At 40.8% G+C, this 27,912-nt stretch overlaps 1 protein-coding gene across 3 annotated transcripts in view; it reads right to left on the bottom strand.

The window, feature by feature from the left end:
* Positions 1 to 3,448: 3,448 nt before the first annotated feature.
* Positions 3,449 to 27,912, bottom strand: part of UNC79 (unc-79 homolog, NALCN channel complex subunit) — a 207,120-nt gene continuing 182,656 nt past the window's right edge. For all 3 annotated transcript variants that reach the window (XM_065906592.1, XM_065906594.1, XM_065906593.1), the window contains 7 exons: positions 25,098 to 25,187; positions 22,586 to 22,761; positions 21,190 to 21,376; positions 19,271 to 19,468; positions 17,377 to 17,454; positions 5,276 to 5,317; positions 3,449 to 3,649 (listed from right to left, as the gene is read on the bottom strand). In XM_065906592.1, coding sequence (XP_065762664.1) covers positions 3,449 to 3,649; positions 5,276 to 5,317; positions 17,377 to 17,454; positions 19,271 to 19,468; positions 21,190 to 21,376; positions 22,586 to 22,761; positions 25,098 to 25,187 — 972 coding nt within the window. The remainder of the gene's footprint in view (positions 3,650 to 5,275; positions 5,318 to 17,376; positions 17,455 to 19,270; positions 19,469 to 21,189; positions 21,377 to 22,585; positions 22,762 to 25,097; positions 25,188 to 27,912) is intronic.

Below are 27,912 nucleotides of genomic sequence, written 5' to 3'. Positions count from 1 at the left end.
CTAGATTCTGAGGGACTGGCTGCAGGAAAAGCCAAATGAGCCTGCAGCTGTGAGCTGTCCCCTCATGTGGTCTTCATAAGGTGGCACAGGTCTTCTTGGAGGTCCATAGTGTTTGGCACAGTCTCCCAACCACCACCTCAGTCCTCCACTCATTTGCACTTTCCATGGTAGATGGCTCCATTTTACAGATAAGGCAAAACAGAGGTCCAGAGAGGCTTAGTAACTCGTCCAAGGTCACCCAACTAGTAAGAGGTGTGCCCACAGCAAACAATCATGGAATCTATGCATTTGCAGATGTTGGCCCATTCTACCCTTGGGAATCTCAGAATGTGCTGTTCACACTCTAGAATGAGTAGGATTCAGTGAGGGAAGGGAAACAATCGACTCCTGGCCCTTCTCCAAGCCAATATTCAGCATTGGCCAAATTGGGATTGGAGTCTCTCTGACGTCTGTGCTGCTGTTAGAGGCATCGCCCTGGGCTGGAGTATGGGGTCACAGGACTCAACATGGTCAGTGGTTGAGAGCACAATCCCTGGGGTCTGGCAACCTGGGGTCAAGTTCTAGTTCTACCTCTGACTAGCGGTAAGACCTTGGACAAGTAGGCTTACTTCTCCAGGCTTTAACATGAGAATATAAAACAATAACACATAACTTTCCACTGAGTGCTTAACATGTGCCAGGCATTGATCTAAGCTCCTTGCATTCTTTTATTTCATCATCTCAACAACCCCATGAGGTAGAATGTGTCATTATCCACATTTCACAGATGAGGAAACACTAATAATACAATTTGAAAAACCCTGAGGCTTTAGGGAAAATACACCCATGCAAGGGTTCAACTCAGTGCTCCTCGGTGACCTTCACCTAGGCCAGGGGTCAGGGGACTTTCTGTAAAGGGGTCAGATGGTAAATAATGTAGGCCTTCAGGACCATATGGTCTCCGTCACGATCCTTCAGTTCTGCTGTTGTCCTAGCACAAACACAGCCGTAGACAATATGCAAATGGATGGTGTGGCTGTGTTTCATTAGACTTTTTACAAAAACAGGTGTGGGCTGTAGTTGTCTGACTCCTGACCTAGGTGAATGGCTTCTCCTTCTCCTTGTAAGGACCCAATCCTGCTAAACTTTCATCTGTCCTTTCTTTTCCTGGCTTTTCTCTTCCAAGTACCTGAGCCCTACTTGCTGGAGAGATTAACACAATGACATAACAAAAAAAGATAGGGATTCTGGGTAATGAAGTGGGAAGGAGGGAGCTGTAAGCCAGAGAAACTTGCTGGTCTCTATCAGCCGGAGAAGCGGCAGGGTCCCAGCGGAGACAGGATTCGGGTCCGTCACACAATTCTGAGGGGCAAGGAGGGAGACCTGCCGAAGTGGGACCAAGTCACCAGCTTGTAACTGGTGTGAAGGAAGCAGGTCTGGAAAGCGGGAAGCATTAGAAGGGACCCAGTTAAGAGGGCTGAGTTAAGGAGTCACCTCCAGCCCTTGTAGGGGGGTGCGAATACAAGGGAAATAGAGGCAGTTCATTCAAGGAAACGGAGCTGGAGAAGTAGCCATGGATGACTGTGGCAGGACTGGGCCACCGAGATCCTGGCTGCCCGTGGCAGCGTGGGCTCAGGACTACTAAGGAGCTGGGTCTACAGCTGAGCCCAGACAGGAGGTCAGTTAACCCCAGGGAAAGCAGCCAGGGCCTCCTGCTCTAGCATTTCTGTAACCCCTCTAGGAATCCTTGCATAAAAATTAGAAAATCACAATTTAGCCCTTGCTGAGCCCACTGGGTAGCTCAAGAAAGACCTGCTGCTTAATCAAATCCATTCAATCCACTAGACATTAATTAAATACGTACCACATGCCAAACCCTAGGGATATAGACAGGAAACATCCTCAAAGCTGTCACAGTTTACACATGAGATAAGTACATGCACGACTTTTCATAATACAAGACATAATGTGCACAGAAGCATAACCAAGCACGACTGGGACAGAGGAGAATTCTGACTCGAAAAGGCCCTTTTCAAGAGCTCATTAGCAAAATATGAAGAATAATCATTTCTATACACTTATTCTAGGGACCTATTTGTTCCCCATAAGTTTTCATAAGAATGGAGATCTGACACTCTATCTTTCCAGAACTCCTGCAAAGTACTTAAATATTTAAGGACTTGTTTTCCCCCGAGAAGCATTAAGACATCAGACTTCCCAGAAGAAAAGAGAAACTTCTTCATAACTAATGTAAATAAAAAAGTTTCAAGCCCTCAAAGTTCCTCCAAGAGAAGGGACTTCAAATACACTGGGTATTCCTCTCACCAAATGATCTTAAAGAAAGCCTTCTCCTCTTAAAATTGTACTCACTGTTAAGAGAAGTTACACATTTTAAAAGTTTAGAAGAAATGGTTGTCGGGAACTAAACCCTAGCTCTATAAACTGATTTTAAAAAACCCCAGGCTCACAAAGATAATAAAAAATGCATTTAATAGCATGTCAATATACAGCTTAAATGTATATTAAGTAATCTTTTAGTCAGTGCATTACAGGGATAGAGAAGAGAAATATCATTTGTGAATGCACAGTCAAACGCTAAGTATAAGTGCTGAGAAATCTTGGTGCTCTTACACTATTAAAATTCTCTTTTATGAAATGTAGCTCCAGGTGCAGTGTTCTGTACCAGCGTGGGGAATCGTATGGTCCAGTATGCAGTCTACAGTTTTAAACTGAATTGTATACAAGTGTTAACAAAAGAAGAAAATTTATTATTCACAAAACTAAAGTGGTCATCATAAAGCATACAAGAAAGGACAGCCTAGAACGAATGAGCTGAAAAACCTAGTTTTAAAAATAACCAAAACGTACTGGACAGTCCTGGAAAATGACATTAGGAAACAATTGGCACAGTTTAACCACCTAATTTCTAAGTGCACTTTGTAATGGTCCTTGCAAGCTGCCGCTTCTCCCAGGATAATGACAAAAAAGCTTCAGTCAAGTGTCACTGGCTTATGGTGACGGTTTTTTTTTTTTCTTTTTTCTTTTTTTTTTATTGCATTGCCAAGAGTGGATTTTAAGAAAAAACACTACAAAGGTTTCAAAAACCCTATTTATTCTCTATCATCAAAAATAGCAACAGGGGGACTTATACAACTTTTCTGTGAGTACCCACCAGTCTATTTTTTTTTTTTCTTAAAAAAAATAGAAGTTAGTTAAAGAAAAATGATTTGGTTTTTTTTTAAAAAATAATGTAAGGAAACACTTAATCAGATAGCCCAAGGAGTCATCAGAAATGTGTAGCAAGAAAGCGTCATTGTGGCACTCTCCGGCCTCTGCACGTCTTTTTACTAAACTAGAAAGAGAATGTACAGTACCAATATGTTCCCCAACCTGCTTGGATCGAATTGTTTTGTTTGGAAACCCATTATTGCTAAACCAGAGTGTTGACACTGAGGGCCGTGGAGTCCGCTCAGAGAGGGTAAAACTGAGAGGCGGCTTCTGAGGACTGGATCTCCACCTGCGCCATTTTGAACTGGGTGCACTGCAGCCACTTGCGGAGGGCGGCCAGGCCGGCGCTGCTCTGCGCGGAGCCCGGCAGCGTCCTGAGGCTGTGGTGGTTCACGTGGTTCTGGATGGCCTGGAGGCGGAGCTGGAGGCCCGCAGACAAGTGCTGTCGAGAAAGGGGCAAAGCAGGCAGTTTAGTTTCTTTCCTCCTGAGGTTCCCCATGCCCCCAGGGAGTGCTGGCCTGGACTTTCTGCAGGTGGAACTCACATGTGGCGTGGGGACTGACTGGCCTGAAGAAGGCCGGCTCTCAACTGTGGCAGCGCTCAGGGCAAGGGATGTGGGCTGGTAGCATGTCCTTAGAGCCCACCTGGCCCAAATCTACCCGAATGATGCCCTTCCCATCTAGACCGATGCACGGCAACTCCAGCGTACGGGCTGACACTTAGACTTGACCCCAGGCGCTGTTCTGTTCACAGTGAGCGCCTGTCGCTGAAGGCTTTGCTGCCAGGCTCCCTGGGTTCAAATCCTGGCTCCTCCTCTGTAAACAACTTAGGGAACAAAGTTTACGATCTGTGTTTGGATTTGCTCGTGGACAAGGTAGGGCTCATAACACTCACTCATAAATGAGTTAACAGGGATCAGAACAGAACTTGGCACACAGTAAGTGCTTGGGACATCTTAATCACGATTATAGCTTTCTGTTCTCAAGTTCATGCACTGGAAGGAGCTAGGTTGTGAGTTTTTCTTCTTTTTCCTAGCCTTTCATCAAGTTCTGTTGGCCTCCTCTCAGCACTCTGGGCCATGTCAAATTGCCACAGATGACCAGCACGCAGGGAGGAGGGCAGTGCAGAATGCCTCGGGGTGGAAGTCTAAGCAGTTTTCACAACAGAAGCTACTGTTCCAATGAGGCTTTCAGCAAAGCCATTGGGCTTACCGGTGGCCACCAAGAGCAGCAATGCCAGGAACCAGGACTCAGAGCCTGTGGCTATAGCTGGCAGCTATATTTTTCCCTTGGGGTCTGGGCCCCCTGAGGTCATTTCCTTTCCTTCCATGAGCATCCCATCCCAACTCTTGAGAGGAGATCCAGCAAAAAGGCTTCCATCTTCCCCTGTGACACTCCCAGTGCCTGTTAGACAGGACCCAGTTCTGGACGGAGTGGGTGGTTAGCGCCACCATCTTAATGCTAGGCCCCAGTAACTACACTCCCAGCCGCGGAGTATGTCTGGCCCCACAGTGACAATGCATCACTCAACGTGGGGCCTGGCAGTGAGAAATACATTCAGTCTTCTGCTTCCGGGCTGGCGGCCCTGTCCAAATTACTCTTCTTTCTGATCCTGTGTTTCCTCTTATGTAAAACGGCAGAGGCGTGGGCAAGTCCCCTCTTGTTCAATTCTATCATTCACTCAATGCTATCTTTTCTTAATATAATCCTTCCCATGACACAAAGTCAAACTTGGCGGCCAGGAAACAGCACTGGACATGCCTGGGGCCAGATCCCAAGGGTATCCACTGAAGGCAGAGTCGCTTCTCAGCTATATTCTATCTAGTCAGTAACGGAGCCTTGTCCAGCTCTGGGATCTTCCCCCTCTCCTTTCATCAATGATGAGTAGTAGGATATCGGCTCTTGTTGTCACCTCAGCCACATGCTCCTTACCTGGTCCACAGGGTCTCCTGCATTATTAGCCCCCAGGGACCACAAACAGGCAGTGAGTGGAGCATGATGGAGCCCTATGAATGTAATGAGCCTCTTTGGAGGGAAGTGAGTTTCCAGGCCACCCAGGGGTGACTTACCTTGATATTTGACTGAATCATTGGCAGCCACATAGGTATGAGCTGTATGGAGAGACACAGAAGGCCGATTATGACTGTTCTGCATTCTCCCACATAAGCTGTGCTTACTGCGAGGCAGAGCGAGCACACAGAATCCCTTTAACATCACAAAATGATGTGGGCCCTAGCTGCAGAGTTACTGCTATCAGACAACTGTCTCTCTGAGACCAAACCCCGCTGAGCTGGTGGCATTTGGAGGTTAATAAGTGCCCCATGAGTGCCTGAACCACACACTTTAGAGTAAATGACTGATTGTCTCTTGAAAGCTACCAAGCACGGGAAATTAAATGTGTATTTATTTAATTAAATCCTCACTTTCTTGAAATAGCATTTCCTCCATGGGATCTTCAGAACTGTGTCTACAAGGAGCATGGTGATGCTATCTGCCTGCAGTCGTTAAGAAAATACCACTGGCTTACTTCAGGCCATTGTGTATTCCTGCCTCGTTTGTCAAAGATGAGGAGACCGTAGGTGCATGGGTTTATCTCTGGGCTTTCTATCTTGTTCCACTGATCTACATTTCTGTTTTCATGTACTCGTGCTCGGTCACTAAGTCGTGTCTGACTCTGCAACATCATGGACTGCGGACTGCCAGGTTCCTCTGACCCTGGGATTTCCCAGGCAAGAATACACACTGGAGTGGGTTGCCATTTCCTTCTCCAGGGGATCTTTCCAACCCAGGGACGGAACCGTGGGTCCTTTGCTTGGCAGGTGGATTTCTCACTACTGTGCCACCAGGGAAACCCTTTCATATATGACCATGTGTAAAACAGACAGTTAGTGTTAAGCTGCTGTATAGCGCAGGAAGCTCAGTTCGCTGCTCTGTGATGACGAGGATGGGATGCGGGGGGGATGGAAGTAGGCTCAAGAGGGAGGGGATACGTGGATACTTACAGCTGATTCACTTTATTGTGCAGTAGAAACTAACACAGCATTATAAAGCAGTTATATTCCAAAAATAAAAAGCATCACTGAGAAGCAGTTAAAATGCTTTAGTGATAGAAAAAGACAAGCCCTGAGGTTGCCTGGCTGTGACCTGTGAAACATAGCGAGGGTGAGCTGGGGCAGGGGTTTCCACAGTGTGGTTCTTTGGCAGGTGAGAAGTCGGCCCCTGCTCTGGCCCAGAGGGAGACTCTCAACCCCAGGCGCCTGGCCTACCCTCCATGCCCCTTCACTGTCTGATTTGCCCTGAGGCCCTTCCCAGGAGGTCACAGGTGCCCCGCCAGGGTGCCTCCAGCACCGGCTCTGCTCTGCTTTGGTCTCTCACCACACTTCGGCTCTTCTGAACACAAGTCAACATCGGTGGCTTCATAAATCCTGAAGTCAGGGACAGCACACAACGCTTCCCAAAGCGTGTTCCACAGAACTCTAGTTCAGTGGGAAAGGAAGGCGATGATCTAATAAATTTGGAAATACTAGTTTATCTCCGGACTGCTCAGATCTTGAAATGAGCTCAAATGGATCATATCGTTTCACTCCATGCTTTCTCTGACCCTCCTCCAACAGAGCAGAGCAGATGTGGACTGAATTGTGTCCTCGCGTGAAGCTGTTGTAGTCTTAGCCCACACAGCCTCCAATGTGATCTTATTTGGAAACGGGGTCATTGAAGATGCTGTGAGTTAAGATGAGGTCATTCTGGAGTAGGGGTGAATCTTAATTCAATATGACTAGTGTTCTTTTTTTATGCATCTCTTTTTTTTTTTTTTTTGACTTTTTATTTTGTATCGGGCATAGCCGATTAACAATGTTATGATAGTTTTAGGTGAACTGAAAAGGGGCTCACCCATACATAGATTCATCCTCCCCTAAACTCGCCTACCGGCGAGGCTGCCACATAACACCGAGCAGAGTTCCCTGTGCTCCACAGTAGATTCTTGTTGGTTATCCATTTAAAATAGAGCAGTGTGTACATGTCCATCCCAAACACCCTAACGATCCCTCCGTCCCACCCATTCCCTGGGCAACCATAAGTTCATTCTCTAAATCTGTGAGTCTCTTTCTGTTTTGGATGTTAGTTCATTTGTATCATTTCTTTTAAGATTCTACATATAAGGAATGTCATACAATATTTCTCCTTCTCTGATCATGACTAGTATTCTTATAGAAAGGGGGAGATCCGGACAAAGACACACACACACGGAGAATGCCACATGAAGATGAAGCAGAGATCTACAAGCCAAGGAACGATGGCTAGCGAATCCCCAGGAGCCAGGGGAGAGACTGGGACAGATGCCCCCTCACAGCCTTGGAAGGAATCAGTCCTGGCGTCACCTTGATCTCATAACTTCTTGTCTCCAGAACCATGAGACAGTATATTTCTGTTACTTAAGTCATCCAATCTGTAGTACCCAGCAGTCTAGCAAACTGATAAGAGGGAAGCAAAGCCCAGAGGCAGGAGGATGCCAAGAGGTGAGGAGGCAGTGGGGTTCACAAGATGCTGAAGGGTGAGGTTCTTAGGAGAGGGCCACGAAAAAGGAGTTCAGAAGAGCAAGGTGGGGCCTCTCAACATCCACACACAGATGATCTGGGATGCCACATAAGGAGGTTTGGATCTTATTTCAAATTCAATACAATTTCTGATGAGGAAAGCCTCATTCACCACGCGAAGAACTGTGCTCCGGCAAGCTCACTGTGGCAGCAGTCTACAGACCAGAGGAAGGACATGGAGAATGGAGCCCAGGGCCCTGTGTGAAGGCAGCCCCCATGGTCCAGGTAAGACCCGCGTGGCTTCTGGGATGGAGAAAGATGCTGTCCTCAGGGACAACCTGTGAGCGTCTGAGGATTAGTTTGCTCTTTGGATTGAGGACAAGATTTAAAGTTAGCCTGGGCCAAGTGGAGAACAGCAAGGCAATGAAGAAAACAAGAGAACCAAAATGAGAGCCTGCTGGGATGGGGGATAGCATTTAAATGCCCTCTCTGTTCACTAGTCATGACTATAGCTGCTAGTCTCATCTAATTCATCAAACCATTAAAAAATTAACTTGGCGAAGTGATAAATCATGTTTCCTCTCTGTGCTTCTGTTCCTAAGGTTGCATCTGGCTGTTTTTCTGCTTTCAACCTTCTATGAAAGCAGAAGTGTCACTCAGTCGTGTCCAACTCTTCATACGACCGTGGATGGTAGCCTGCCAGGCTCCTCTGTACAAGGGATTCTCCAGGCAAGAATATTGGAGTGGGCTGCCATTCCCTTCTCCAGGGATCTTCCTGATCCAGGGATTGAACCTGGGTCCCCCACATTGCAGGCAGATTATTTACCATCTGAACCACAGGGAAGCCTTCAACCTTCTATAGATGCATATAACTTGCTAATTTGACTTCACTGATGTTTATTCCTAAACACAATATTTATATTGCAGTCATTTAAGTCTCTGTCTGTAATGTAACTACTGTGTTTAGAAATGAAGTATGGTGTGTCCCAGAAGTTATGATTGGACTTCTGATAGCTGTGATCAAACTTTCAGGAAATAACACACTCACTTGTCTCCCCCACCCTCAATCCTCATAATAAAATTATGGGATTACAAAGGTTGGTGCCAGATAAGGCTGTGCTCTCTGGCATATAAGAGGACTGGCTCATGTGGACATCCCGAACAGGAATAAATAAATTAGTCTAACCGCCTCCTCCCTAATATCTGCAGGGCAAAAACAAGCCCTGAGGGCCCTAATGCCTATAGACTTTTATTGTCTTTTGACCCATTTAATATGGAAGCAAGCTCGCCTGCCTCTTGATGTTTGGGGAATACCTGAACTAACCTCTCTTGCTAAGAATCCTGAGAGACGAAGGACCAGGGAACACTGAGTCCTCTGCTGCTGGGTGGATGTCTTTCTCAGGGTTGCCCCTGGGCGTAAGGGTCTGTATGAGGGAATCAAGGGGGACACTGAGGCTGATTCTAGAAGTGTCTCTCTTATTTCCCCAGCGATGTAACACGTGACCAAAAGATTCTAAACATACTTGCACAGGGCCTTCAGATCTGTTATTTATGAATCACCTGACTGAAAGCATCAGGTTAAAGTTCATTGTGAAGGACAGCATCATACAACCCAGCAGTCATCCTATTTCAGGAATGCTAATTGACTTTATTGAATAAGATTCATTTCAGTACCCTTTTGCTAGTGGCTCCGACAAAGCTGTCAGTTAGAATTAGATATAATTTATTCTGAGCTCTATAATGTTATAATAAAATTGGTTGGTATTTTGTTGTTGTTGTTGTTCTCCAGAAACAATATCTGGAAAACCAAAAGACATTTTTAAAAAGTATGTTGTTTTTCACCAAAATAAAAGTAATAGTCTTCCTCTTATCTTAGTTTATGCTATGGGATACATTGAAGATTTCTAATTCTGTTGGATTATATTCATTTCATTCCATGCTTGGTCTAGTCCTCAAAATAAAATTAGTCATGTTACTTCCTCTTTCAGCCAAGGTGGAGTAACAAAGACCAGATTTACACTCCTGTCTAAAGCAAAATTAAAATTCCAGGTGAGGGGTATGAAACAATGGTTTTCAGACATTAATTGTCAACAGTGCAGGATAGTGATCACTGAGGGAGAGCGGGCAGACAAGGTGAGTCCTGGGATTATCCCAAGTCACTGCCTAGAAAGCATTTTCAGGCAGTACAGAGGGAGGAGGAACCCAGGCAGTCTGGCAGTCTTCAGGAGGTGAGGAAATGGAGCGAGGAGACCAGAAAGGCCCAGGGAGCTAAAGTTTGTAAGGCAGACTAGCGGAAAGGAGAGAGCTGTCCAGAGAGAGACAGAAAGACAGAGAGAGAGCACACAGACTAATTCTCTGAAGATCTGAGGGGTTTCCCTTGAGTCTTCAAGCTGAATACTGACCAGTATACATGTGTGAGAAAACTATTCAAGGCTGAAGAAAAAATAACCTAAAAAGATTAGAGGGGAAAATCCCTGGTAATCACATAGCAATAGTTTGTGTTTCCACTAGTTAGAGTGGAAATTAGATTTCCACTTGCAAATGGAAATCATTAGATTTCTGTTCTTGCAAATCATTAGAACACTGAGTACTCAGAAGGATATTACCTGAACAGTGAAGAAATGGTAACCCTATACAAACTGCTGCCCCAATCCCACTGATCAAAGCTTAACATCAAGTCTCAAAGGCACAGAACTCTTTCTAAGTAATTTAACTATATCATAGAATATACTCAAGAATACTTATAGGAATTACAAAAATAAAAAATAGCACCCCAAAAGTCAAATTTGAAATGTCAAGAATCCAATAAGAAACTACCAGGCATACTAAGAGGCAGGGAAATGGGTCCCAAAATGAGAAGAAAACTCAGGCAACTGGAAAAGACCCCCTGTTATCTATCTGACATAGATAACAGAACTGGCAAATAAGGACATTGAAACAGTTATTATAACTATATTCAATACAGTTGAGAAGGTAGAGGAAATACCGAGTATGTTGAATAGAGGTGTAGAAGAAAACTTTACAGACACAATAGCTGTACTTTTTCAAACTGAACAAATGCAAGCTCAAGAAACATGAAGAAAGCTACACCAAGGCATATCCTCTTCAAGTTACTTAGCAACAATGGCAAAGGGAAAAAAATCTTAAAAGCAGTCTGAGAAAAAAGACATATTATATATAGAAAAAAATATAAGAATGACAAAGATTTCTTTTTAGAAATAATGGAAGTAAGAAGATAGATGAATAGCATCTTTAAAATACTAGGGAAAAAACCTTTAACCTAAACTCAAGATCCAGTGAAAATATTTTCAAAAATGAAGGCAAAGTAAAGACTTTCTCAGATATAGAAAAGTTGGAGGAATTAAGCTTCAGCAGAACTACACAAGAAGTAGTAAAGAAAGTCATTTGGACAGAAGGAAGATGGAAGTTTAATTCTATAGAAAGGAATAAAAAAAATTGAAAAGTGCAAATATGGCAATTAGCGCAAATACAAATAAATAAAAAACAAATTTTAAACTGCTTTAAGAGGTAACTGTTTCAAGCAAAAAAAAAATTGTGGTTTGCTTTATAACATATGTAGGAGTAAAATGGATGACAATAACAGCACAAAGACTGAAAATGGAACTATACTGTTGTACATTCTCATTATATATATGAAGTGGTATATTATTATTTGAAGGTAGATTGGGTTGTTAAAAATGTAGACTATTAACTCTAAGTCAACCACTGAAACAATAGCAACTAAGACAGACAGCTAATAAGACAAATGAAAAACACACTTAAATAACCCATGGGTCGAAGATGTCAAAAGGGAAATTAGAAATTATTTTGAACTGAATGAAGATGAGAATATATAAAAATTCAGAGGAATACAGCTAAAGCAGTACTTAGGAGAAAACTTAGAGCACTAAACACTGACAACTGGATAGGAAAAGGTACTCAAATTAGTGATCTCAGCTTTCCCCTTAAGAAACCAGACCAAAAAGAAGAAATTACATCCAAAATTTAATCATTAAAAACTCAATCAGTCAAAAAGAAGGTAGAATAAGGGGGAATAAAGGACAAAGAACATGTGGGAAATATACAAAACAAATAAGATATTTTAAGCCAAATACTATCACAAAACACATTAAGTAAAAATGGTTTAAAAAACCCAATTAAAAGAGATTGTCAGATTGGATTTTTAGAAAGTGCAACACCCAACTATATGCTGCCTATAAGAAATATACTTTAACTATAAAGACACAAATAGGTTAAAGGATAGAAAAAAAATACAGTCCTATCACTCATCAAAAGAAAATTGGACTGCCTCTATTATTACCAAAGATATTACTAAGTTAAAGAGAACTATTTCATAAATTCAATTCACTAAGAAGATAAAACAATCCTAAACATTTATGCACCTAATAATAGCTGTGTAATATGTGAAAAAAAACTGGTAGATTTGAAAAGATAAATTAGGGAGATATTTCAATACTCCTTTCTCAATTATTGATAGACTAAGCAGATAGAAAAAGAACAAAGGACATGAAAAAAAATTGAATAGCACTCTCAAGAAGTTTGACCCAACTGACAAAGGAAACTGTGTTCAACAACAGCAGAAGACATATTCTTTTCTAGTGAACACAAAGCACTTACCAAGATGGACAATATTCTGGGCCATAAAACAAGCCTCAAAAAATTTAAAATGAGTCAAATTATACAAACTATGTTCTCTGATCACAATGTGATTAAACTAAAAAACTCCAGAACAGAAAATCTCTAGAAAAGACTTAATTATTTAAAAACTAAATTATATACTTCTAAATAAGCAATGGATCCAAAAAGAAAGCAAAAGGGAAGATAGAAAGTATTTTGAACTGAACAAAAATGAGAACACAACTACCAAATTGTAGGATGCAGTTAAGCCAGTGGTTAGATGGAAATTCATAGCAGTAATCTCTTGTTACAAAAGAATAAAAATCTCAAATCAGTGAATTCCACTACTACCTTAAGAGATAAGATAAAGAAGAGCAAGTGAAATTTAAAGCTAATAGAAGAAAGAAAATGATATAAACAGAAATCCATGAAACAAAAACTATAGAGAATATCAGTGAAAACTAACCAAAAGCTGATCACTGTTGTCACTGTTTTAAATCAAAAGCTCACTAAAATCGATAAACCTTTATTCAGACTAACTAGAAGAAAAAAAGTAAGATTATAAATCACCATTACCAGAAATGAAAGAGGTGGCCTAACAACAGACCCTACAAATATTAAAAGGATAATAAGAGAATATTCTGAGTAAGTTCATGCCAATAACATCAACTATTTTGATGAAATGGACAAATTCTTTGATAGGCACATACTGTCAAAATCACAAATAAGCAGATAACTTAAACAGCCCTATATCTGTTAAAGAAATTGAAGTTTAACACCCTCCTGAAAAGACAATTCCAAGCTCAGGCAATTCCACTGGTGAATATGATCAAATACTTAAAGGAAAAAAATAACACCAAACTTACACAAACTTTTCCAGAAAAGAGAAAAGGAATACTTCCCAATTTGTGCTATAAGGCCATCATTACCCTGATACCAAAATAAAAATATAGTTATCACAAGGAAAGAAAATTACAGTCCAGTATCCCTCATAAACACTGATGCAAAAAATTATTTTAAAGACTTAGCAAATAGAATTCAGCAATATATAAGAGAACAATACATCAAAGCCAAATGGTTTGTCCCCAGAATATAAGGTTGGTTTAACATTCAAAAACTCAATCCCTGAAACTCGCTGTTAACAGTCAAAAAAGAAAAATTTAATGACTATCTCAATAAACATAGAGAAAGCATTTGACAAAGCCTACATCTATTCCTGACAAAAGTTCTTAGCAGACTAGGAAGAGAAGAGACACTTGCTCAATCTGACAAAGGTATCTATGAAAAACTAACAGCTAACATTTATGTTTAATGAATACTTTCTTCCTAAGATTAGGAACAAGACAAGCTTTTCAATTATCATGGCCTCTATCCAACTTTTACTAGAGGATTTAGCCAGAGCAGAGGGAAAAGAAAAAGAAATTAAAACTATAAAAATCCAAAAGAATGAAAGAAAACTGCTTCTATTTGCACATGACATAGTTGTCTAAATAGAAAATCTGATGAAATCTGCAAGAAAATTAATAGATGAGTTTACCAGAACTAATAGATGAGTTTAATAGGTTGCAGGATATAAGGTATAAATCAGTTATATTTATTTATAAATCAGTTACTATTTATAAATAGTAACAATAAAATAAAAATTTTAATGCAAAAAACATATTATTTATAAGACTATAAAGTTATTACACACGTGTGTGTGTGTGTGTGTGTGTGTGTGTGTGTTAGTCACTCAGTTGTGTCCGACTCTTTGTGACCCCACGGGTTATAACTCACCAGGCTCTTCTCTGCATGGGATTCCCCAGGCAAGAATACTAGAGTGGGTTGCCATTTCCTTCTCCAGGGGATCTTCCCGATCCAGGGGATCAAACCCAGGTCTCCTGCACTGCTGCAGTACAGCTTTACCAACTGTACTACTAGAGATAACACACTTAGGGATAAATTCGACAAAATACTCTGGGTCCATATATGGAAAATTATAAAATATTGCTGAGAAAAGTCAATGCAGACATAAATAGAGTGATATACTGTGTTCATGGATTGGAAGACTCAATATTGCTAATATCTCAATTCTCCTTCGAGTGATCTATACATTCAATGCAACCCACATTCCCAGTAGGCTTTGTGTAATAATTGACAAGTTGATTTTAAAATGTATCTAGAAATGCAACAGACGTAGAATAGGCAAAACAACTTTGAAATAGATGTAGAAATTCAGAGGACTAACACTACATGATTTCAAGGCACATTAGAAAGCTATGGTAACCTAGACAGTGTGGTCAAAGAAAGACTAACAGATCAACAGAGCTGAATTGAGTATCCAGAAATAGAACCATACATATAAGTGGTCAATTGATTTTTGACAAAAGTGCAAATGTAATTCAATGGATAGAATTTTTAACAATCTTGAAATAACTGGATATCTATACAAATAAAAAGTACCTCAATCCAAACCACACACATACAAGAGTTAACTCAAAATGGATCATAAATACAAACTTACACCTAGAAGAAAACATATATAACACCTAGAGGAAAATACAAACAAACTCTGTCTTTGATTAGGCAAAAGTTTTCTTCAATACACCACCAAAAGCATAATTAATAAAAGAAAAATTTGATAAATGGTACTTCATCAAAATTAGGACCTTCTGCTCTTCAAAAGTCACTGTGAAGACAATGAGACAACAAACACAGAAAAAAATCACTGCAAATGACATATCTGATAAAGGACTTGTATCTGAACAATAATAAGGAAAAAAACCAACTTGATATTTTTTTAAATGGACAAATAATTTTCAAAGATATTTTACCATGCAGATGTACAGATAGCAAATAAGCACACAAAAAGATGTCAAGGATCATTTGCCAATAGGAAAATGCAATTTAAAACCATGATCAGACACCACTACACAGTTCTTAGAATGACTAAAATTAAAGATTAACTACATTAAGTGTTGATGAAGATGTACAGGCACTGGAATGCATACTGCTGGTGTGAATGTAACAGGGTACAATCACTTTGGAAAAACAGTCTGCCAATTTCTTTAAAAGTTATACACATATCACATGGCCCAGCAATTCAACTCCTCAGTATTTATCCAACATACATGAAAGCCTATGGCTACACAAAGACTTACGTACATGTATTCATGAGTAAGCTTTATTTTTAATAGCCTCAAACTTTTGGAAACAGCTCAGATGTCCATTAACTGATGAATGGATATGTGTTATATCCATATAATGGATACTACCCAGACATAAAATAAATAATCTACTGATACATGTAACATGGATTAATCGCAATGTAATTATTCTGCATGAAAGAAGGAGAAAGAAGTTTAACTACTATATAAATTTATTTATATGAAGTTCTAGAATATGAAACTAAGCTATTACGACAGAAAGCAGGTTAGAAGGTGCCTGGGGATGAGGAGGTGGGGATACAGGACGTGGCGGAACAGAGATTAACAAATGTGGAAGAGAAAACTTTAGAGAGTGAGGACTACATTCATTACCTTGACCTTGGTGACGGTTTCATGGGCATCATATATGTGATATAAAGATACCAAATTGTACATTTTAAATGTGTATACTTATCAGTCTATAAATTATACTTTCATAAAGCTGTAAAAACTAAAATCAGGTATGATCACCCAAGTGTCAGTCATATAGTTTCTCTTATAATGTTGACATTTGCTATTGACTGTTAAGCTAGATAAGCTATGTCTATTCCATTTGAACCAACTGCCTCGCAGTTTCCTGGTAACAGTCAAGTTTTCCCTAAAAATGCACTGTCTGTGCATCTTTTTGAAAAAAGAAGTTCAATGAAACAGAGTTAGGGTCTTAGGTTTCCTAGGGTTTTATAATAAATTACCACAAACTGGATGGCTTACAAGAACAGCAATTTTTAATCTCACAGTTCTGGAAACAAGAAATCTAAAATCCAGTGGTTGCTGGGCGATTCTCTAACCAGAGACACTATAGGTGATCCTGTCCCATGTACCTTCCAGCTGCCGGTGGCCCCAGGCCTTCCTAGGCTTTGGCTATATCATCCCAAGTCATGGTCCCATTTTCCATCTCCTCTTTCCTGTGTATCCATCTTAAAAGGATACACTGATTGCATTTAGGGACTCTAGGATTCACCTAGATAATTCAGTTAATTCACAGCTCTGTGTGAGCTAACTTGACAAGTGTCCTTAGTTGAAGGGAGTCAAAAAAAGAGTGAAAATAGGAAGTTAAAAGGTTCCAAGCTGAGGCACTCCATGGTGGGGGGGTGAGGGTGGTGGTGATGGTGCCTGAGATAATGGAATACAGAAATGGAAGGCCAAAAAGTGGTACAAGAAGAGGAAGGATAAAGAATCAGTGAGAGAGAGAGATGGAAAGGAAAAAGAAGGGAAATAAGAAGAGAAAGGGATCAAGAAACTATATTCTCCTTTGCTCTTTTATCTTTTTATCACACTAGGATGTTTCTCATGTTCCTGGATAAATAACAAATATTTGAATTACTTACATACACTGTACAATGATTTAGAATAGTAATATTAGAAACTAAATTAGATAAATAGATAAATTTAGATAAAAATTAGATAAATTAATTTATCTTTGAGAAAAGCATCAGCTAACAGGTCAAACAATGACAGACTATTTTCCTTGGTTTTCTGAATATCTTGCAAGATGAGGCTCCACCAAACAATTTATGTGACTCCATGGTCATTTCCAGATCAACATTTTTGGTAATATTTTAATTACTTGTGCTGCATGCAATCACGGTGCAACATATCTAACCCAGCTACAATTGGTCACAGTGGTGAAGCAAGAGCAAAAATTACACAATAACTATTTAGTGAAGGTTGCTATATGATTCCTCCAGCCTCAACTTTGAATGTAAAAATTAAATCAGTTTTATTTTCCTCTTCAGAAGGTACATTCAAGGTAAATCCACATTTGTTTTTAGAAGCAAGTAAAGGTCTATAAAAATCATAAGAATTTCCTACCTTGACAAAAATTGTTGAATTGCATTCTTGCAATGCCTCCATTAAACTAATCACATGGAGACACACCATTTCTACCATCTGAAACAACAAATATGAAAATCAATTCCACTTCCAGTCTGCGGCCACAGAAAAACCCATACCCTGTGCCCATGAGGACTTTCTGCGCAACAACCAGACAGAACCACAAGGAATGGTATTTATTAATCTCTAAAACTTCAGCCAGAAACTGAATTTTATAAACAGCAGAGGTTTTGCAATTGTCATGCCTTGCTCATCTAACTCGGGCTGCCAACAGAATTCAGGTATTGACCTCACTAATCTGTACCATGCTGCGATTCACACCAGAGCATAAATGGCTTCTGCTTCCTTCACTTCCAACTGCAGAACTCTTGGGCGTAGGTCCTTTTCTCCATCTTGATGCTTTCGCCATAGTTTCGCCACTTGGAGAGGTTGTTTAATTTATTGCACCATCTGTGTTTGAGGCTTTGTTCTCCATGGAACAAGGCAGCCATATTTATGACAGTTCAAAAATACAATAGAAATGATAATCCCTCATCAGAGAACCCTATAGCTAGATTTCAAACACTCCAGGGGAGATTTTACCAGACTGGCTTAACCAAATTTTCGGATTTTAAAATTAATTCAAATTCATTTGTAACATGATTTGTATAAGATTCACCTGTAACACATCCATTTCCAGCATTTGAATATTAAAAGAGATTTAGAGGAGAGGTATTAATGGTACCAAGAAAAAAACTAGTGACAATAGAAGGAAACCCTGAATCTCTAGTTTAAATTTAAGGTCTCAGTTTCATTGTCTGTAAAATAGCAGAATAGAAAATTTGACCTCCACGTGCTTCCTCAGTCCCCAACTCTGCCATCTAATAAACATAATTATTTATGTGGTGGTCAGAACTGTTTGCACACCCTAAAGTTTTCACATAAATTTCCTTTAAGCTGAATTAAAACACCTCCCTCCAGACACAACTGCTTAATAATATCTCCTTCTGTAAAAAAAGTGCTTCACTGAAAGTAAAGGATATTCCCCTTTCCAATGATAAGTAAAAGATAATGTTTCTGAGACTAATTATTCAATCAATCAAAAGCCATTCCAGAATGCCTTTGTGGGCAGTGAACTGTTGGGTTTCTGGGCACATTGGAATCATCATTATGGTGTTCTTCCAGGCCATTTGCCCTTCACAGATAAGAATTCTACTGATGAAACGCCCATAACCAAGACACTGGATGCTGCCTTCCCAGCTGAGAATCCTCCTTCAAAGCAGCAAACTGAGCTAGAGGACTCCTTTGGAAATTCCTCCCATATACCCTCCAATCTTGACTCCACTGGACTAAGCCAAGCTTGTTCAATGACATGGACCCATGCTAGCCGTACCTCAGATCTTTTCCAACAAGGTAAACCATCCACATTAAAATGCAACTGGCTTTAAAGACTAAGGAGCCTAGGTCCTTAGGGCCTAGGGCAACTCAAAAAGGTGAAACACTTTTCATCTTTTCACCCTAAGTGAAATTAACACATACAGTCAGTCTGCTCTTAATTGACTATAGTTTTCCCAAACTGCCTTAGAATCCAAAAATAATATAAAACCCCTTCCCAACTCTCTGACTTTATAGAACAAGACACCTTGTAGAGGTAGGCGTTTCACATACATTTTCTCTGCCACTAGGCAGAGAAAACAAACACTTTTTGAACTTACTTGTTTGCTTTTCATCAAAATTATTATACATGTAGAATATCCTGTTTTTCATGTAGAAATTTACATCTTTTTACATAGTACTACAACTGAGGTCTTTAAAAAGCATGTAATGTGAGGACCAAGAGTGCTTACACGTTTTGAGATTCTATCCAAGAGGGGAACCCCATCTGTGAACTCACCACTTTGTTATGGGCCATCAGCTGAAGGATGCTGGGGGTCACCCTACTCCAGAACTCCAGCGCTGTCAGGATCGCTGTGAAGCTGAATTCATTCTGACTTTGGACATTCGTAGCCACGGCACTTTGTTCGCAATATACAGTCCAGAGCTGAGCAAAGATAAATGCGTGGAAAAGAGAACACATATGCAGCACGGAAGTCTGAAAAGAAAGCAGACAGGGAGCCGTTACATTCTAGTGGGCTGTGGTGCTCCAAGGAGCTCTCCCCGCATGACTTTGGCCTTCCAAGGGACACGGCCAAAGTACATGCGATTCGACTGATCCGAGGCTGGAGGAGCTGTCTCCGAGATACAAACTCATGATTCATCACCTTCAAATTGTCTGCTCTTCACTCAGTCAGTGGGAGGGCGCTTAGAGACCAAGCATCTTTTCAGAGAGAAGGCACCTTGGTTTGCAGAATAAATCTGCCCACCTCCTTGGTGGTTGTGGTGGTTTAGTCACTCAGTTGTGTCCAACTCTCATGACCCCATGGCCCCACCAGGCTCCCGTGTCTTCTCCAGGCAAGAATACTGGACTGGGTTGCCATTTCCTTCTCCAGGGGATCTTTCTGAACCATAGATCAAACTTATATCTCCTGCATTACAGGCAGATTCTTCACCACTGGGCCACCAAGGAAACACCACCCTGCCCCCTGCCACCCCCTTGCCCTTTAGTGAAAGTGACATTCCTATCCCTACACTAGATTAGAAAGAACAATCATTCTACCATTTTAGGACATCTGCCCCTCGGTGAAATGGGGGTAATGGTACCCCACTCAGAGAATTGCAGCTTGGAGTAAATGAGGTGATATATGATGATGCACTATCCAGCACCTAATAATTCTACTACTGATAGTAGTAATGACAGCACTAGCAGCAGTAGTAGAGATAGGGCTCCTAACTAGTAGTAAGTACTGACTACAATGTCCCAAACACTGTGCTAAAGAGTCAGAGTTTACCTTCATAATTCTCATACCATCTCATCTATTTTATAGCTGAAAAGCTGGAGCTCAGAGAGGTTAAGTAACTTTTTCAATGTCACAGAATTACAAAGTACCATCATTAGGAATCAAACACAGATTGGGTTGAAATATTGGGAACTGACTGCCTACTTCCTTTTGTAAACATCATTCAGCTAATTGGGATGGGTGCTCTATTTTACTGCAGAATAAAAAAAAAATCCATTGCTGGTGAAGCTTGCCCTAGCTAGCCTAAATCCCAGCTGTTCCCAAAACCACCATGAGCTCCTAGAATTGGCCTAGGCTCTGTGAGGGGCTTAGGCTCCTCACAGCTGAGCAGTGCCAGTATGTCTGGTTTGCTTGTACAGGCTCATGATTGATGCTAAGCCTTGGATTTACTTTATTCCCTTAAGCACACCACCTGTCTCTACAATTTATAAGTTCCTCTGTGTAACTGATTCCCATATATAATTTAGTGGGTTCCCAACTGGCCTTATTTTCATTTTGTATCTTCATATATCTCTAGAGATTTGAGATGAAAAGACAGTGCATGAAAAATTAGAGAATAAATTTCCCTCCACTTCATATTTGTTTATAAAAACTGATCACGGAAGTTTTATTATATTTCTAGCCTTTTATTTCTCTTCATTATTTTGAGACAGCAATGCCTAGGAAGCTAACTCTTGCTTGCCTCTATAATTTATCTTCATAAAAGTAAACCGAAAAACAACTTAGGGGGAAGAGAAGATAGTCTGGGAATTTAAACAACTTTAAATAAGGCATTAGCACAAAGTTGCTTTCCTAGCATCCACAGGAGGGCAAGTGATAAGGTGCATTTTCTTCTCAGAAGAAACGTAATTGACTGATAAGGGTTTCCATTAGCAATCTTGATGCGTATGGCTTTAATCTTGCAGAAATCACTTACCTTTGATTGCTCTGGAAATCCAATCAGGATAACGATAAGATGGTCTGCAATATGGGAGCCTGCGTCCAGGGGTATGGGCAGGCAGGGAGAGGAGGCGTTGGGACACACCGCATTATGGGTGAGGGCGCCCAGAAGCAGCCAGGACAAGAGCCGGATGTGGGAGACACACTCAATGAATTCTTTCGGTCTATAAGGGAGGAAGGAAGTGTTAGAGATGCTTTTGGGCTTTCTGTTTCATTGGCTGCTCAACAAACACTTACTGATGGAGGGGTGTAAAAGTGTGGCCTTGTAGGCAGTTACATAAAATAAAACACCAAAGCAACAAAGTGCCAACGAAGTGATAAATCTGTTTTTCTTGTTCCCCACTCTAATACTGGAGCTCAGCTTCTCGAGCAAAGAGCAGCCTTTGGTGACACAGGATTAAATATCATTCTTCCATAAATCTGGTTGCCTTTCGGATTAGTTTCTCTTTCTAAATTCTTTCCTTTCTTCTCATTAGACAGTTCTCGATATACCCACCAGAAGGGGAGGAATAGAACAGGAGCTAAAACACACAGCCACCCTTTTTCCTGCTCTCCCCCTCCTCCAGCCTCCTCCCCCTTCCTCCATTCCCCCGACCCTCCCTCCATCCCACCTTCAAACCTCTCCTCCAGCCTGGAAGCTGCTCATGCAAGATGACAGGCCAAGCCTGCTCTGAGTTCTCGAATAAACTAGACCATGGGCACCTCTCTCTTCTCAGCCTCCCTTCGGGCAGGGTCAGGTGCTCACACTTCCTTGCACTCTATTTCATCTCTGCTGTAGATTCTGTTCCAGCTACAATCTAAGCTCATTGAAGGCAGAAGCAATGTAAGCGCTAAAATAAATACCTATCGATGTACTTAAGGAGTGGAAATTACGAGTTGAAGTGGTAGTTCTAAGCTCCAAGTTTTCAGCACCCATCAAAAGGACTGAGTCTTCCATACAAGCACAAGTTTTATTGGCAGCATGTCAATGTGCTCAGTCGATAAGTGTGTCTGACTCTGCGACCCCATGGACTGTAGCCCTCCAGGCGCCCCTGTCCCTGGAATTTCCCAGGCAAGAATGTTGGGGCAGGTTGCCATTTCTTTCTCTAGGCGATCTTCTCGATCCAGGGATCTAACTGAGTCTCCTGTGTCTCCTGCACTGGCAGGTAGACTCTTCACCACTGAGCCACCTGGGAAGCCTATATGTCATGAAGTACTTGTGTTCAAAAAATGCTGTCGGGTCGGCAAATAAGTATGGAAACTGGTTTCAAATCCCATCTTTCCAACCAATAATATTTATCCTCTAGATCTTCAGTGCATTCAGCAGCTCTTTCTGAGCCCCAGGAAGCTCAGGGGTGTTTCCTGCCTCGTTGCCAGAATAATAAGGGTCTTACCCTTGCTGCATTGCAGAAGGGGGATGATAGAGCCAAGGCAGGTAGCGGATCACAGCTTTGTTGTCTCTGTGGTTGCCCCGGGAGATTTCCATGGCTGCAATCTGAGCCAGCCCGACTTTGAGATGTCCACCGAAGGTATCTTCATGCAGAGGCTGGGAACATGTCTTCATGTGGCTCTACAAAACCAAATGGTGTTTTTGTGACTTTGGCAAAGTACCCAGGGACGTTTCAGGACACTCTTTAAAAAAGATCTGGTTGTCATATCCACACCTTCTATCATCACTCCCAAGCTACAACTGATTTGAACTTCTTTAGGGGTTTCGCGACAAAGAGGGAAAAAGTTCTTATCATGGCCTAAACTACCTGAGACAATCTAGACACCACAGACCTCTGCACCTTATCCTTTCTTCCTTGTGGTCCAGCTTCACTGGCTCTCCATGCTCCCCACCAATCACTGGCCTTCACTCATGCTGTTTTCTCTGCCTGAAATATTGTTTCTGCCTCTCTTTACCTAGTTAACCTTATTCATTACTCATATTTTAACTCTGATGTTATCTCCTCAAGGAAGCCTTCCTTGACCTCCTCTGTATGCGTGTGAGCTCAGTCGCTCAGTCATATCCGACTCTTTGCGATCCCATGGATTCTATAGACTGCCAGGCTCCTCTGTCCATGGGGTTTTCCACACAAGAATACTGGAATGGATAGCCATTTCCTCCTCCAGGGGATCTTCCCAACCCAGGGATTGAACTCGCTTCTCCTGCATCTCGTGTATTGGCAGGCGGATTCTTTACTACTAAGCCACTTGGGAAGCCTGACCTCTTCTATGAGCCTTACTAAATTTCCTAGCTAGGTCATCTCACCCTATTAGAAGCTCTCATGGCACTGTCTACCCCTTTTATAGCAAATGTGAAAGTCACAACTTCACTTTAGTTTGTATGAAATTCTCATTAAAACTGGCCATCACTGTCAGACTATAAATTAAATGAGGGCAGCCGCTGTTGTCTGTTTTTGCTCATCATCACGTCCTTAAATGTCTAGAATGATGTCAGGCATGTTACTCAAGACATACTGGTGAATTAATTCAGAAAAATTTCATTGCTCAGTGTGGCTTAGTGGAAAGAGCACTGAACTGGGAGATGAGACGTAGGTTCTAGCCCCAGTTCTGTCCCAAACTCGCATGACTTTAGATAAGCCACTTGCCACTTGACTTTTCTGATCTGTTTCCCTAATATATAAATTCAGAGAGTTGGATTAGGTCAGGAGTCCCCAACCAATTGGTCATCATGGGTCCTTCTTAATATTTTTCTCTGTATTTTCAAGGTGGCTATAAAACTGTTTATATAATATTTCCTCTTCAGAAATCAAAACTGTCCCAGTGTGAGCAGCCAGGTTTAGCAATCAGTAACCTGTGCATGACCAAACATTAGGGACACTTCCTCAGAAATGAGTGCATTTGGATATCATGAGAAATCGTCAATTTAAATTTTTATTTCAGTCTCCAGCTATCCCTACCCCCAAGAAACATTTGGATCATCTGAGCAGTCTGGAAGCTGAGCTGTGTGCTGAAAGGACTGTAGTTTTAGCTGATAAACTTCTGGGACAACCAGCTCCTATTTCTCAAAAAGCCACATTTAGTGCCAGACTGCAACCTGGCTGCTCATTGGACCATGTTTGGATCCTCTTCTGCTCTTTTTCCTGGCTCTTCCTAAAATCTCTCACACCATCAGTATTTTAGCTACCTAGCTGACTCACAACAAGGAAGTTGACTGGCATCAGCAATTCATTCCACCCTGCAAAGCAATCAATAAACTCAACAACCTCACTGGGATTTTGTCCCTATGCAAATTAAATGTTGCTTTGTCTTTAATTATTTTCTGGAAGGAGATAGCTTTGATACAGATAAAAACCATAAACAGCTTATGTTTGCATAATGTGTACACATTTCCTACAAACTAAAGTTTACAGAAGTCTCTTCACATGCATTATTTCACACCAAATCTTGTAGTGGTCAACAAAGCCAGGTTTATTTAGGTGGGTTCATTAGACTTCTTTTGCAAATGAGGAAACTGAGGCTCAAGGTAATTAAATGACACTGGGTGGTACAGTGAAAAGAGGCTGGATTGGAGGAGGTCCCTACAGTCTCAGGTCACCCCTGTTTCCATCAGTTATCAGAAGTGTGACCTTCAGCAAAAGACTGCACCACTTCAGGCCTCAGTGTCTACACTCATAAAATGGGAATATTTTATAATACAGGCCTGGTAAGAATTTAATAAATGGGGTAAAAATAAAGGTATGCACAGAACTGACACCACTGTGGAAACATCCTTTCCTTTCTCCATTCCCTCTTTGCAGAGGCAAACCTGGTTCTTCAGAGTCCCAGGACATGGGCTCATTCAACACTGCCATTGCTACCTCTCCACATGAGGATAAATTTCCATCTGGCTGCTTAAATTCCCTACAAATGCCTCTCCGTCTCGCTCACCTGAGAGGTGAGGGGATGCAGCCCGCTTACCTTCAGCTTGGTCAGCGTGTGCATGTCTGCCATGAAGTCCAGCACGTCGTTGATGTACTGCCGCATGCACTCCATGGCCGCCGTCCCGCACTGAAACACACAAGGACACCGCTGGGCGGGCGCTCTGAGTCACGCCAGCTGTTTAGTCCTGACTGCGGTGATCGTCCGACTGATTTCCCGCTGTTTACTAAGGAGTTGTTTCACTTTCTGGACCTCTGACTCACTCTGTTACTCTCAGCCATAGTCTCTGACTGCCCCCACTTTGGACAACAATTAATAAAAAGATGTGTGGTGGAGAGCAAAGAAGTAGCGGTAGCCTATGGGAGACAGGGTTTCCATGCTTCTTCTCCACTGGGTGATTTAACTGATTTTTGTTTGCTTGTTTGTTAACTGGTTGATACATAAAGACAGCCTATGTGAAGCCACTAGTATCAATCTTTATGACATGAATCACCTTAAAACAGCAGTAACACCTAATCACTCTAGGGAATCTCAGATACACATAAAATGCGTACCACTAAATTCTACCACCATAATCTTAGATATCTTTCTCTGTTAAAAGCAAAAAGGACACAAGCAAATATTGTGGCTGCTGAAAGACTAAAAAATTCTTATGTTCAAGCACTTACAACTTCTTATACATAGTAGGTGCACTATTAAATAGATGAATGTGTTATTGTTGAATTCTTGCTAGGGAAAACTAGAGAAACAAACAAACTGGTCATCTTCCCCACTTCTAGCAGCGTGTTTGAGAAATCTTAAAGGAAAAAAAAAAACACTGTTTCAGGTTATTAAATAGAATAAACCTGCTCTCAGGGCACATACTTGTGTTTCAGGTTATTAAATGGAATAAACCTGCTCTCTCAGGGCAAGGCAGTGAATTTAGGATTACATGCACAGAAAAGGAAAATGGACAGCCAGGCTGCTACATCAAAGCTGTAGCAGAGAACCCACACAGAAGACTGGATATAATGTGGATCAAAAGCAGGCCCTCTTTGAAGCCATGTGAATACCATGCTAAGCCCTTTCTTAGCCTCTTTAGGAAAACCTGAAACACTATATACTTAACCAGCTCACCCAGTGGCTCTCCTTTTCCCATATTCATGTAAATCTGCACAGCACCGACTGTATCGCCTTCTATCTCTTCTAGAATGTCACGCCTGTCAGTTCCTCTGACAGGATAACAAACAGTAAAATAAGGTCATTGGCAGCTCTGGCAGAGTGTTTTCCAAGCATTTCATATATTCTGAGGTTTTCTTCTTTTAATTTAAATCAAGTGAAGGAGTTATAAAAGGTTATTGTGCTCCTGCTCTGGCAATATTAATCCCTGCGTGCAAGAAAGGACTTCCTCCCCCCGATTTATTCCGTTTTCTCTGACCTTTCACATGTCATGCAAATAAGGGCATATACTCTGCTCCTGAATTTCCTGAAAGGGATTTGTTTCTTTCAGAGGCAATATTTTATACCATTTCAACTAGGCAAATGTCACAGAAAATAATTACTTGGAGCATTATTCGATATTTGCCTTTTACCTTTGAATTTCAAAAATGTGAGAGGAAAGAATTTACTATTGCCAGTTACTTTAGCTCTAGAGTAATTACATCTAATAAAAAGTCTTACAATACACTTTCTAGCCAGGATAACTTCAATGAGCCAGTTATTAAAAAAACCACATAATTTTTTTACTTTGTAAAACATAAGTATAATCTTAGCATGTTATTTTAAAAATAAAAAAGCACAGAGACAAACTCAGCTTGTTTCAGAAGACCTATGTTAATCTGAATGGGAAAGCTGATGATAAACAAGTTGAAAACATACTCTAATCTCAAAAACATGAATTGAAGTTATTCGTATCCAATTTTTCCTCAAAACTTGTATCTGATTTTAAAGTTACATTTCTTGAATTATAAAGATAACACGTGTTCAATGCAGAAAACTTGGAAAATATAAATTAAGAAAAATCACCATAATCCTAATTCCTGCTCTCCACATCTGAACTCACCACTGCTATAATTCCTTCCAAATATTTTTAATGCATATAACATACACACATATAAAGTCTCTAAAAGATTGAGATTATCTTTTTCTAATCTGCTCTTAAATTAGATCCATCATAAATACTTTGCAATTAAATACTCTTAAATTTGATTTGGGCCACATAATAGTCCATCTTACAGATGGGCTGTTACTGTTGTTTAGTCACTAAGTCATGTCCAACTCTTCGGCAATCCCATGGACTGCAGCCCTCCAGGCTCCTCTGTGGGATTTCCCAGGCAAGAATATTGAGGTGGGTTGTTATTTCCTTCTCCAGGGGATCTTCCCAACTCAGGGATTTGAACCCATATCTCCTAAATTGCAGGCAGATTCTTCACTACTGAGAAAACAGGGAAGATGTACCTCATTTTATTTAAATAATATCCTAATGTTGCACATTAATTTTGTTTCTATAATTTTGCTATTTTAAATGCTCCTTTATGTGCTTATACATAATTCTATATTTATTTTCTCAAACATGTACCTAGAAATAGATTGTCACAGTGTTCTTCAGCAAGACTGACTACCACCAGTATCTTATAAGAATGCTTGTTTTACTTCATCATCAGTGAGTTTCATTGTTAGGAAAAACTTGTTGATATGCCAGATGGTTTTAATTTTTATATTTTTAAGTATCTTATATTTTACATTAATTTACAGTTCACTGACTGCTAGTCAGGGTAAAAGATTTATTTTGAGTGGCTTATTGGTCATTGGAAAGGGTTTTATATGTAGATCTATAACTTGCTATTTTATTGTTTTGGAATATTTGTCTTTTACT

This window comes from Muntiacus reevesi, chromosome 15 (genome assembly GCF_963930625.1).
Source record: "Muntiacus reevesi chromosome 15, mMunRee1.1, whole genome shotgun sequence".
In the NCBI taxonomy this organism is placed as follows: domain Eukaryota; kingdom Metazoa; phylum Chordata; class Mammalia; order Artiodactyla; family Cervidae; genus Muntiacus; species Muntiacus reevesi.
Note: the sequence above shows the minus strand (reverse complement) of the source record. Positions and strands in the feature narration are given on the sequence as shown.